The sequence below is a fragment of the Syngnathoides biaculeatus genome, chromosome 3 (assembly GCF_019802595.1).
Source record: "Syngnathoides biaculeatus isolate LvHL_M chromosome 3, ASM1980259v1, whole genome shotgun sequence".
Classification (NCBI taxonomy): domain Eukaryota; kingdom Metazoa; phylum Chordata; class Actinopteri; order Syngnathiformes; family Syngnathidae; genus Syngnathoides; species Syngnathoides biaculeatus.
Genome location: NC_084642.1, coordinates 16,920,183 through 16,932,820, shown reverse-complemented (window position 1 = coordinate 16,932,820; position 12,638 = coordinate 16,920,183). Strand labels below are relative to the sequence as shown.

At 39.5% G+C, this 12,638-nt stretch overlaps 1 protein-coding gene across 12 annotated transcripts in view; it reads right to left on the bottom strand.

Moving 5' to 3' along the window:
• The window catches only part of LOC133498141 (protein mono-ADP-ribosyltransferase PARP6), a 48,488-nt gene extending 36,796 nt beyond the window's left edge, over window positions 1–11,692 (bottom strand). For 7 of the 12 annotated variants that reach the window (XR_009794212.1, XR_009794213.1, XR_009794214.1 and 4 more), the window contains exons 1-9: window positions 11,550–11,692; window positions 9,187–9,246; window positions 7,180–7,276; window positions 6,788–6,865; window positions 3,699–3,793; window positions 2,836–2,896; window positions 2,587–2,677; window positions 2,353–2,419; window positions 165–314 (exon numbers count right to left, since the gene is read on the bottom strand). Coding sequence is in view for 9 of the 12 variants with exons in the window: in XM_061814627.1 (XP_061670611.1) it covers window positions 165–314; window positions 2,353–2,419; window positions 2,587–2,677; window positions 2,836–2,896; window positions 3,699–3,793; window positions 6,788–6,865; window positions 7,180–7,182 (545 nt within the window). In the remaining 3 variants the exon portion in view is untranslated. Of the gene's footprint in view, window positions 1–164; window positions 315–2,352; window positions 2,420–2,586; window positions 2,678–2,835; window positions 2,897–3,698; window positions 3,794–6,787; window positions 6,866–7,179; window positions 7,277–7,404; window positions 7,538–9,186; window positions 9,247–10,033; window positions 10,086–11,097; window positions 11,460–11,549 lie in introns of those variants that run through there. The other 5 variants (XM_061814624.1, XM_061814626.1, XM_061814623.1 and 2 more) reach the window with 5 other exon arrangements.
• Window positions 11,693–12,638: the final 946 nt, after the last annotated feature.

The window sequence follows — 12,638 nt, the reverse complement described above, 5'->3', positions numbered from 1 at the left end:
TTGAAATTTGATTTTCAGGAATTGTGTTCGATCTTTAAGCTTCCACAGTGATACGTACATCACTTTTACTATACTAGAATTGTAAACAGAAAAAAAATTGTCATGACTATTTATGACCATGTTAACATGCAGCCTTTTTTGCATTCAACATAAGAGAAATTTACTTGGGGATTGGAGAGAAGATGCTGAGGCCAGCGCGAAACTTTTTGATGGTTCCACCGGCTTTGAACCAGCTGTGCCTCTTCTCCTGCTGGGCCTTGAGGAACTCATTACTGAGATGCTTCCACTGCTGGGACGTGAAAGTGCTCAAAATCCTGTCAGTTATAATGAGAGGCGGGTGAGTTTTAGTACAAATGGCAGGAATGACAAATAGTATCCATGGTTACATTTCAATTTGTGCATAATTGACAAGGCAAACCCTTTCATTTGTGATCAGCATGTGCAAACACCAAATTAATGCATACTAAGTGCAGGGAACAGGAATAAACAGCATTAAGATGCATGTAAATGCAAGTTAGCTCACGAGTATAGTCTTCTTCTTCATTTCCTTTCGGCTTGTCCCGTTAGGGGTCGCCACAGCGTGTCATCTTTTTCCATCTGAGCCCATCTCCTGCATCTTCCTCTCTAACCCCAAATGCCCTCATGTCTTCCCTCACCACATCCATAAATCTTCTCTTTGGTCTTCCTCCCGCTCTTTTGCCTGTTCTGCTGCCATCATACATGTCCTGTACTATTTTAACATACTTCTCTGCCACACCAGACTTACACATGCAGTACCACAGTTCCTCTCTTGGTACTCTGTCATAGGCTTTCTCTAGATTCACAAAGACACAATGTAGCTCCTTCTGACCTTCGCTGTACTTTTCCACTAGCATCCTCAAGACAAATAATGCATCTGTGGTACTCTTTCTAGACATGAAACCATACTGTTGCTCGCAGATATTTACTTCTGTCCTGAGTCTAGCCTCCACTACTCTTTCCCATAACTTCATTGAGTGGCTGATCAACTTTATTCCTCTATAATTCCCACAGCTCTGAACATCCCCTTTGTTCTTAAAAAATGGGAACTAGAACACTTTCCCTCCATTCTTCAGGCATCTTTTCGCCCGCTAGTATTCTGTTGAATAAGTTGGTCAAAAACTAGTATAGTCTAAAAGAAGAATTCAAATCAGATAGTAAAGCAACCTTATTTTTTTAAAATCCATCTTGACGTTACTTCACTGTATATACCGGGTTTCTGTATTTCGAGAGCATTTTTTTTAATGTAACCCTAAATTACCACCATGCATATCAAAACAAAGTCGAAAATACAAAAATTGTTTTAAGTTATTTTTTCAATGTAATTTGGAGTTGCAGCTGAAAGAGACCTATTATAATGCTTAGTAATACCACTTATAGCAGTGTTTCTCAATCAGAGGTCCTTGGTAAAGTGTCTTGCCTCCATTTGCAATTTTCAAGTCAAGGGGTTTTCACGGTCAATCAAAAATGTGCCCTGGACTCTAAAGTGGTTGAGAGCCCGACTTATATAACTGCAAAGGAACAGCACTTGTTTTTTCTATCAAATGATTATGATGTTTAGGATAATTGGCTGTGAACATATTGCATGACATTCTCCCCATGTCAGTGTGGGTTTTCTGTGGATACCATGCCTTTCTCCCACACTCCAAAGACATGCATTTAAGTTTATTCGGGGACAATAAATTTTCCATAATGGTGCATCTGAGGGTGAATGTTTCTTTGCCTATACACTGTGCTCCAAATTTTTACAGATATGGTCCCCATCAATGCAAATGACAAACATGACCATTTCAAGTCAACAATCAAAATAAATAAAATGTTGTTGAACTGCTGCTGTTTGGATGTGAACTTCTTCCTACCCACATAGCTCTCACCCAAGTAGATATTTTGCTTGAGGATGCTTCAAAGATTCTCAACAGGGTTGAGATCAGGGAAGGATGGGGGCACACCATGAGTCTCTTTTCTTTAATTCACATAGCTGCCAATGATGCAGATGTTATTTCCTGCAATCCTGGATGGTCCAGGTGCATTTAGAAAATGATGGCCTCAATACCACAACAAGGCTTCGACATAAAATAGGAGGTGGCGGAAGTCATATTATGGGTTGAAATCAGGGGCAGAGAGTTGATAAGGCTCTTTAGGGTGTATGTACAATAGTATGAATAGGGCATTATATGTTCATATAGGTTCACAGTCGTAAAGGCCCTCCGAGGGAAACCATAACTACAATGCGGTCTGAAACATTTGCAAAACGCCATCTACAGTATTGCATGAATTCAAACCAAAATAGCACATTTGAAAATACATACAGTACGTATACATAGCTAAACTCACTTTCTGAGTTGCAAGCCAAGGCTGAATCCTTCTTTATTTGAGGGCTGGAACACATCAACTGTTGGCTCTGAGGGAAAATGACTGGCATTATCACACAAGGCAGTCATGCAAAAACTTCTCCTGCGCCTCCCCTCCTCGCTTGTGCTGCAGGCGTGCTACTCACCTCCCACGCTCACTGAGTGGCACAAATTGCTAAAAAGCGCCATCAACATCAACAACGACATCTCTACTCACCGGGCCCATCGAGGTACTGAGAAAGAGAAAAGCGGAGTCTCAGAATAATGGGCTCTGTTCTGATTACTTTCCAAGCTGTCGCAACCTCCTCCTAAGTCAGACACATACACATACACACGCACATATGCACAACGTTAGCCTTCTAATTCAGGTCGTTTCTCTTAAAATAAACACACTGGAATTGTGTTGGATGGATATGAACAAGAGGAACAATAGTAACAATACACAATTATTATCATGCAGACTCACATCGAGGAAGCCAATGTTAATATGAAGCTCGATGTCGACGTCATCAATGATGCCATACTCCCTGAGTAAAGACATTGGATAGATGTTTATTCAAACCCTGATTTTGACCTCTTCCAAAATCCGAAACTTGAGGTATTGTTTCGATTGAGATGTGGGAAAAGATTTGTTCCTGTTTGAATTAGACAAAAACTGCACAGTCGCAAGACATTTGATCATTCCCACTCAATGTGTTGTTCATGGTCAACCTTTGATTGTCTAGCAACCAGTCCATGCAGTCTTTATAATGCTGAACTTAGCTGACTTTCATGTAGCTTGTGTGGGATCATTGGCACTCAGTGGGTTATTTGTAGTCAACCTGTGATTGACACGTGATCAATCCATGTAGTCTTTGTAGTGACAGCTGACGTTCATGAAGCTTGTGTGGGATCATTCCTACTAAATCCTTTAATCATAGTCAACCTGTTCTTGACTGACAACCAGTTTACAGTGTAGTGGTTCACAGTCATCTTATGCGTGACTAGTGACTTTTTTTTTTTTTTTACTCTTTCACATACAGTATTGGCCTTTCATTCAACTAGTGTAAGAAGCATTTCCATTCAGTGCATTGTTTATAGTTACCTGGTGGTTAACTGGCAATCAGTCCAGGTTTTAGCTAATCCATGTAGTGGTTTATGTAATTGAATTTCCTCCATCTTTTGTCTTATCAATTCAACACTCAATTTGTTGTTGAATGTCAAAAATGTAGGTGGTATTTGACAAATTTTGTAGTCGTCCAGGTGTATGGATGTGTGTGTGCGTATGTGTGCATGTGTGTGGGTGTGTGTGTGCATACGTCTGTGTGTGCGTTTTGAAAGTATATGTACCTAACGGCGATAGCACTGTCGGTGTAGATGTCTTTTACTGCCTCAATATCTGCATCAAGCTGAGGATGACGGTACAGATCAGCTGCACAGCTCCCCTGTTACACAAACATATTTTGCCATTAAACATGCAAAACAGACAACAGGAACTATATATCATGAAATCAATACCAGATACTAATTTTTGGTTATGAAAAAAATATGTTTTCTCATGTATAATGTACTGCCATGTGTAATACGCAAAACAAAGTTGACCTCAAAATTCTGGAAAACCCTTCTACCTATGTATAATGCATTTTTACAATGCATGATTTTGCTTCTACCCACTGTACCATCTGTATTTTAGTTCTACCAAGTAATTATTCTGAAGCTAACCACTTTATTTGAACAAGAATACTTTCTTTTTATGTACTTGCTCTGAATTTTTTATTTACTTGCTCTTACTTTGATTACTTTTATGGTGTATGTGAGAAAACCCACAGCTGTGGTATATTTTTGATTACTCGGGCAGAATTTGTAAGGTGGGTACAATTCTTTAAAGAAAGAGCGAAGCAAGTAAGAATGCAAAGCTTCTTTCACTAGCAATGTCTTTGGAGGAAAAAGAACACCAGGAGGAAGAGCACGTCCGAGAAGTAATGCACCATGTGACACCCACTGCAGACCCTACACCATTAAAACCCCACTGATGACGGTCCGACGGTAACAAACGATAAGTAACAACCAAGTAACGCCAGAGTAACGACTGACTAACGATGGCCCATGCAACGCTCGGCGATCGTTAGTAAAACATTCCACAAACGTTCTGCAGCGTTTAAAATTAAACGTTGATGAACGCTGGTCTCGGTGAGAACTTTTGTGCATGTTCAAAACTTTTTTTCCCGGAAAGGCGTTCTGACGATTCCCAGCGATCGTTGACGTTCACTAGCATTCAAACAACGCTCTTCTGGCGCTATCCCGGCGACCATGGGCGACTACCAACGTTTCCTCAAACACTATAGAACGCTGACCAGAACGTCATGGTGTGACGGGACCTTTAGCAATGGCCAAATCCATACTCATCCATCAGAATCAGAGATTAAGAAGCGTGATTCGTCACTCCAGAGAACAAATCTCCACTGCTTTAGAGTCCAGTGACATCTTGCTTTATCACTTTATCCAACGCTTTGCATTGTACTTGGCGATGAATGGCTTGGATGCGGCTGCTCTCATTCCATGAACCTATCTGTGCATTGTTGTTGAGCTAATTTTCAGAACACATGAAGTTGGGAGGGCTGTAGTGACTGACTCTGCAGAAAGTTGCCGACCCCTTCGCACTATGCGCCTAAGGATCAACTGCTCCCTAGTTCTTTAGTTTACGTGGCTGATTTGCTGTCCTTCCCAAACACTTCACATTCTTGGAATGGAGCTAACAGTCAAATGGAGTATTTAGGAGCAAGGAAATTCACAACTGGACAGCACAACTGGCGTCCAATCACAGTTCCATACTGGAATTCACTCAGGTCCTGAAAGTGACCCATTTCTCAAGAAACGTTTGTTAACAAAAAATAAAAAAATGCACGCCTATGTGCTTTGATTTTTTATTTCATGACATGTGGCCATGAAAGTGACTGGAACACCTGATCCCCATTATTTGGATGACTGATAAAATGCTTTTGACAATATAGTCTAGATTGCGATGTTGAAAAATACAAAACATACATGCAACATGAAAACCAGCACACATTTCTTTGTCTGAAAAAAGTATGGTCAGTAAAGTACCCCCCAAAAATCCTAATGTTAGTACTAGATTGCCAAATCCAATGTCAAAATATAATATGCAATGGTCTTTTTCTACTTTTAGCTTTGTTGTTATAGTGAACGTTTTTCCTTTGCTCATTTTGTGTCAGCAAAAGCCCTATTGTAGGGATGTTTCTAAAGGACTGATCAATTATCCTGAGACATGGGGTGTGTTTAGTGCTTTTCCCCCTCCGTGATTTGGTAAAAGATCAGTCAGGCCACCAATCTCAAATGTCAAAGATGACAAATCCTGTGTGGTCAACACCAAGTTGGGCCCAGCCCCAGACTTCATGACTGCGATTGTGAAACTGGAACTACATCAGGTAGCAACATGAAGTTCACACTGTTACTGCACACAAATAAAAGGAAACATGGATTGTGTCAAATGTTTGTATCCTCTATCTCACAAAACAAAAAATTTTAAAAAAAGAGTAGAGTTTGCGAGATAAGTTAGCCTAGCTTCCATTTTTTTTTTATTCTTCTACTGGTGTTTTTTTCTTCTACATTATTTTTTTCTGGCAGTTTGGATCCCCTTTGGATCATTGACATCCGGTTTGGTGGAGGGGGACACACAATTGTTGGTGGAGATATGGTTAAGGTTCCATCAGAAAGATTCTGGGACTCGTGGGTTCACATAAAATATATTTCACACCCAAAGTGTGACTTTTCCCTTTCAATCTGGGCCAGACGATCAACGAGCATGTCTATAAAGAGATTCTGTGGAGTAGGCTTGGTTAGGTGCGTGAGAAGAGACTTTTTGGCAGAACAACTTGTAGCTGCTTCACCATGACAACACCTTGTCTGTGTGTGGTGTGCGGTGTTGTTAATCTCGAATAAACCACACATAGAGAAGTGAGGTATTTTTTCCACCACCGTGGGCAGTCCCTCACCTTTTAAAAATGAGTTAAGATGTTACAAATACTACACATCTTTCATGCCGCTGATGACTTTAACTGTAATATCTCAACTGTACTGACAGCTACTGAAATGATAACCAACAGTGCAACTAACATAGCAGCAGTCTTGTCACAACTGGAGAAATAAACGTCATTCACCTTGATGAAAAGAAGTTTACTTATATCTTCATTTAACAAAACACTGATGAGAAACGACTTTATGATCCAATTATGATCCATATAATCACCTTCCTACCTTGTTTTATTTTTTTTACTGCTTCCTTACAAGTACAGTTCAGTCTATCAACTTCTAATTTTATCTCATAGCATTCGTGCAACAAACTCCTTCATAAAACATGTCAAGATTAATGATGTCCCAACGCCAACAGAGAGGTAATGACTGAACTTCCACCTCCATACCTGGATGCCATACAGGAATTGCTCTGGCTCGTTCTCCCCATCCGACTCCTCGTCGGTCCAACACTGGCCTTTGATGTCCTGTGAGCATTGTAAAAAAACATTGTTGTTCGAGCTGAATAGAAACTGCAACAATCCCTTCCTATCGGGACTTTCATGTCTGTTCAAATGGTTCAAAAACAGAGCTTTATATAGCATCTCCAAAAAACAGATAAACATTTCATTTCATGAAGTGGTTAAAAATAACCACCCTTTTTTGTTATTGGCATCAAAGCAAATTCCCCATCGGCCCAATGGAATACATAGCATTTATTTGACGTACTCGTGATCTGACTCATAGAATAAGTGTATTGGGCTAAGCAGGGAATTCTATCAAATGACGCTGACTGGCTTACCATATGTTTTGCTTTTCTCAGGACTCAATCAGACAGGTTGAGGCCACATGCCAAACATCACAGCTGGGGAGGAAGGAAGCCAGTGCGTCTTGCACACCTTCATATGACAGACAGACAGACACAGGACAAATCCATAAAAAGGTGGCCATGGAGAAAGAAAGAGGCCACCTCGTGTAATTAGACACTTTGTTGCAAACACTCCTCTTTAAACCGTCGACACTTCACCTTTTTGCTGTCTCCTAGCAACAGCCATCTCTGCCTCCTTTTCAGAGTGGCATTAATCACTGTGGAGAGAGAGTGTGTGGGAGAGCGGTGCTGGATGTGCAGTACACGGATTGTCTTTGTGTTCTGTCTTTTCCTTGAGAGAAGAAAAATAGCTTTTTTTTCATGGTGGCTAACCATTTTATGGAATCGTTGCAAAAAATAGTATTTCTGCTGATGTCAGCCATAGACTGACATTTTCTGATTTGCTGCCATGGTGAAGTGGATTTTTTTAAGGTCACATTTAGGAAGGAGTTTCATAAAGAAGCATAATCATCGAACCATTTGTTGCAAAGGATTTGGTGGATTGCATGGAATTGATTGTTGAGTAATCATCTCCAGCAAGCAATGACGTTAAAACTTGGCTGCAACCAGGAGAGGTCATTGTTTATTCACCATAGTTAATCTAACAAGAATTAAGACTGCTCAAGTAAATATTCTCCCATTCATAAATTATAAATACTTGAGAAATAGGCTTTTCTTTTTTTTTTACATTTCCCTGTGGAAATGTAATCAAGCGTACTTCAAGAAACATCAGTTAACCAGATAATAAACAGCAGTCACAGAAATGTTTTGCTTTTTCTCAACAAGCGAAGGACTTGAGACAGGAAGAATACACACTGAGAGTTACATACAGTGTCAGTGCCATGTCAAGATCATATGAGCTACCGTTCAGAAATGTTAGCTATGAACTTCTGTTTTGCAAGCAGTCGCCTGGCTCGGCTCTACGCAGTCTCACTTCTTATAAAAGGTTTTGTTTTTATTGCTGATGTGTGAATTTTACACATCATTGATGTTCTTACTATATTTGTCTGACAGTCTTTTGAGAAAGTAAAATGAATGCAAACTCTCCTCATTTGCCTTTAAAGTTAAAAAGGTGGTTTGACATTTACGTATTTATCTTTTGTAGATTTCGTCATTGTTTAAATAGTTAACTTTTCTTTTTACAGTTGTAATTTACAGGGGATCCTCCATTACTACAGAATATAGCCAACAAACACTTCACCAGGAGTAAGAACAGCAGTAACTGAGTGTGCCTTCTTTTGCTGTGTGACCATGTATTCCTGCCCCTCTGCGCAAATTAATTCCTTGCATGCCCTTCTTCAAAACGCCACGTCCATATTTTATTTCCTTTATCTCTGAAAGTCAGAACAAATCAGCTGTCAACCAGTTAAATGTTCTGCTGCAACTGTTTTAAAAAAAAAAAAACAGCAGCCCATGTCATTTTGGTTCATTGAGTTCAACAATGAACGTTAGTGAAATGTTGTCTTGTCAACGGCTTGGGCACGGCTGAATGTGTCACGCAAAGGCCATTTATATACTTAACAAACCAAAACACGAAGCACTGATGTGTTGCACACAACAAAAAGCTGCACAGCATTGAATTATGGTGGAGAATGCTAATACGAAGCCCAAATGAGGAAGCCAATACAAAGATTCCTCATGTTGTCTTTTTGCTCTGCGTCACTTTAAAGATCTTCTTCCTCAGAACAATTTGGTACTTTGTCATGTCCTGAGTATGAAAATACCTCTCCCAGATGCACACAGCATCCTGACGTGCAACACCCCCCCCCCCCCCCATCACGATCGCCATCCTTATATAGGCTTTGTGGTGCCACATACCAATAGAGCATAATCAGCCTAATTTCTCCTCCTGATGATTATTTAGCACAAAATATATTCATGCGGATTTCCCCCTCCCCCCCACCTCTATATGCGTCTACCACCGCCACCGTCCATATTTACCTTCACAGATGATGGAGACTCGAGATGCTGTCCTTGCCTCAGCTTCTTCCTGCCTGTCGCCTGCAAGCACAGACAACTCTAACCTCATCAAAAATAATTCCGCAATTTGAGCCAGTGTGTTTGTCAACTGCAGCTCTGGTAGCGCCGACTGCCGTCTAGTGTATTTTGCCTGACAACACTGAAGGGGTTGGAGCATGCTCAGTGAGAGCAGACAGACAAGTCATGTGACCCACAGCTGACTGCACTGCTGCTGCTGGGCTGGGAGGATAATGAAAAAAGGGGGAAGATGCACGAAGGAGGCTTGTGCGCATGTCATTAGTCACTGTCTGCTGATGAGTAATCATGTTGATACTGTTGAATGCATCCATGTCCGCTACAAAAAAATATTACTGTATTAGCTTTCCACATATTCAATACTCTTAAGATTCAATGGCAAGTCTGCATTGGTGAACCCCAAAAGATGGCCTTGTTTACTACTTAACACCGAATGTAAAAAATGGATTGATGGCAATCATCTTTTTATTACGTTGTATTTATTACAAAGTAGTGATAGAGATGCCATTCTTATACATATTTCTAATATTACACACAGCAATGAAAAAGGAATAGTGATTTTACTTTCTACTTCCCAATACGTATTGTATGCAGGATTGCAGCTTCAAATGGTTTCTAAAAAGTATGAAATTTGTCTAATACAGAGCAGGGATATAAATTATTTATTTTCTTTTCAATACATGTTCATATTGTATTTCATATGTTCTTTTCAATAAAATGTAACTGCCTCTCAATCTGTTCTGTTGCACCTAATATAACATCTGTTGGATTGAGATTCGCAGTGAAATTTCACCTTGTAAGAGTTCCTTCCGGAGGTACAGTAGATGTTGTTGGCACAATTTGCTCTATGACAAAAAGGATGTAAAACTGAAATGGGTCAGTGACATGACATCCATATTTTGTGTCTGAGTCTTTTTTTCAATAAATTATAATAATAATCTATTCATGAAATCTATTGTTTTATTCTTTAAAATCTATTTATTTCAATACGATTTTCAGTATATTCAAACAATGACATTATTTTATGCTCTTTATGCACCCCCATGATGTCAGGTGATTCAATAGTCTGAACCGCCTGTTCACAGGTGTTCATGAGCATTCCAGAACTTTCCTCAACTATGTCTTGGACGACATCCCAACTTCATTGGCATTGTGTTTGTAACAAATCAGAATCAGCTGGTTGTCAACAAAATTAATGTATTAATATAAAAAAACAAATGCATTTATTATCTAAAGGGCAACAGAATACACATGGTAAAAGTCTATATGAAAGGGAAAGCTTCTACATCAGGAACATTAAATAAACGTGCAGAATATAGTGTCAATTAATGATGAACAAGTTAGATACTTGTATTGCCATGTGCAGGCTTGGAACAAAATGACTGATGTTAATGAAAAAAATAAACACCAATCTTCTCAATAACTGTTAATTTTCTGTTATAAGCCCCGGTTGACATTGTAACCCAATAATGGACATATGGCCTCTGGTGGCCATATTGGAGCACTTTACATTTTACCTTTCCTGACCGTTAGAGGGCATACCCATCTTTATACGTATTGTACTTTCTCATGTAAACCAGAAGATTGTTAACAGTGACAAAAAAGGAAAGGATTCTTCTTGCTTTTTTTTTTTGGGGGGGGGGGTGAATATCCCCACGTCATCTAGAACGTTCTCTACGGGGAAAAAAATCTGTTGCTGTGATATACGTGGGTGGCATTTCTCCATAGCTTCCCAAGAGTTACACAGGCTCAACAGAACAATAACACAGAGATGCCACGGTTTTAGTGTCTTTCCAATGCCTTTCTTATATGATACAGAGCAATGGTAAAGATAGTGCTGCTTTACTTTTTTCCTACCGTGTATTTTATATTTGATATATAGCAGTGGCATAAAACATTGCAGTTTGATTTCCATACTACCCGCAGTGAACCCAATGAACTCTCAGTATTCACAAGGGTTGAGGACACAGCCCTGACGGGAATAATGAAAATCTCCGCGTAGTTGGGAAGGATGTGATGGCCTCGAAGCCACAAGATGGCGGCAAAGCATACAGTATCATAACAACAAAGTTGCGTGATGATACTTTGTATTCTTATCCTCTGTCACAACACAGACAAATAGTTATCTGCGAAACAAACAAAAAAATGCATCGTTCTTGACCCCATGTAACGTAAACCACAATACATATTCATCATTTAAATGATTCAATGATACTTTGCGTTCACTAGCATCGTAAACCAAATACGGCAACACGCATGGGCAAAAAAAGAAAAATAGGTGCACGACAAAAGAGAGTCTTTTAACTCACCTTATGGCATTCAGATACAAAAAAATTGAATGTTGAGGATTAAAGGCACTCGACGACATCTGTTTAGGTGTTTCGGAGAAAACCAAAACCCAACTTTTACTTTCACTCTGGTTCACTGCTCAAGCTGCATTCAAGGCCACTAACAAAACGGGATATCTCACAAGCAGACCGAGAAAAAAAATTAAATCTAACAATAACAGCAAGGTGGCGCCAAAGTAACACTATTTTATTAGCTTTCACCTGAGCATACATACAACAGGCGAGTTTTTAGAGGACATTTTTTATGTGAGAATAGGTACATTTGCAGAAACTCACTTTATTTTAGTTGATACAGAGCAGTGTTACAGCTGTTTTTCTTCTACAGTAATATTTACAGTATCTCTACAGTAATACGTACAGTATTTCCAAATCAATACAGAGCAGTGGCACAGATGTAATGCAGATGTGATGCAGTGATGCAGATGCTGCTATATTTGTTATTTGTGTGTGGAATAGAATCTAATTTCAGTACACAGAATGACCAGAATTGTTGGAAATAACTTTTAATATCACTTGTGAAAGTTTCCTGTTGACAAGCAGGTGAGTAACCAAGCCCTTAACTTTACACTGATATTCATAACAATTCAATTCAAAGCCCAGGTATCGAACATTCAACTTTAAAGTCCAGATATAAAGATTTTTGAGGTGGGGAAAGCCTCCAAATCTCGTAATGTTACGTAATCCAGAGAAAGGTTAACCCTCGGGAAACGCAGACATGGTTGTTGTTGTTTTCCATTGTTCAGATAGGAAGATGGGAAAACTCACACTTTGTTGTCATTGCAGCAAAATCCCTGACACTCTGCACCCTTTGAAAAAGATTTGCTGGCCTGCCAGGATGTGACAGGCTAATGCCCAGATTTGGGAGTGGCTGCTTGGCTGTGAAAAACTTTGACATTCTTCCAAATACCTAGGTGACGGTGCTGTTTTAAATCTGGATTTTATTGTGTATAAATCTGTTGGTCCCTGGAAGTCATTTTTCTCCCCAAACAAAAAAACAAATACCATTGAATTAATGATCATCATTAAACAAATCAAGGATACATAGCCACT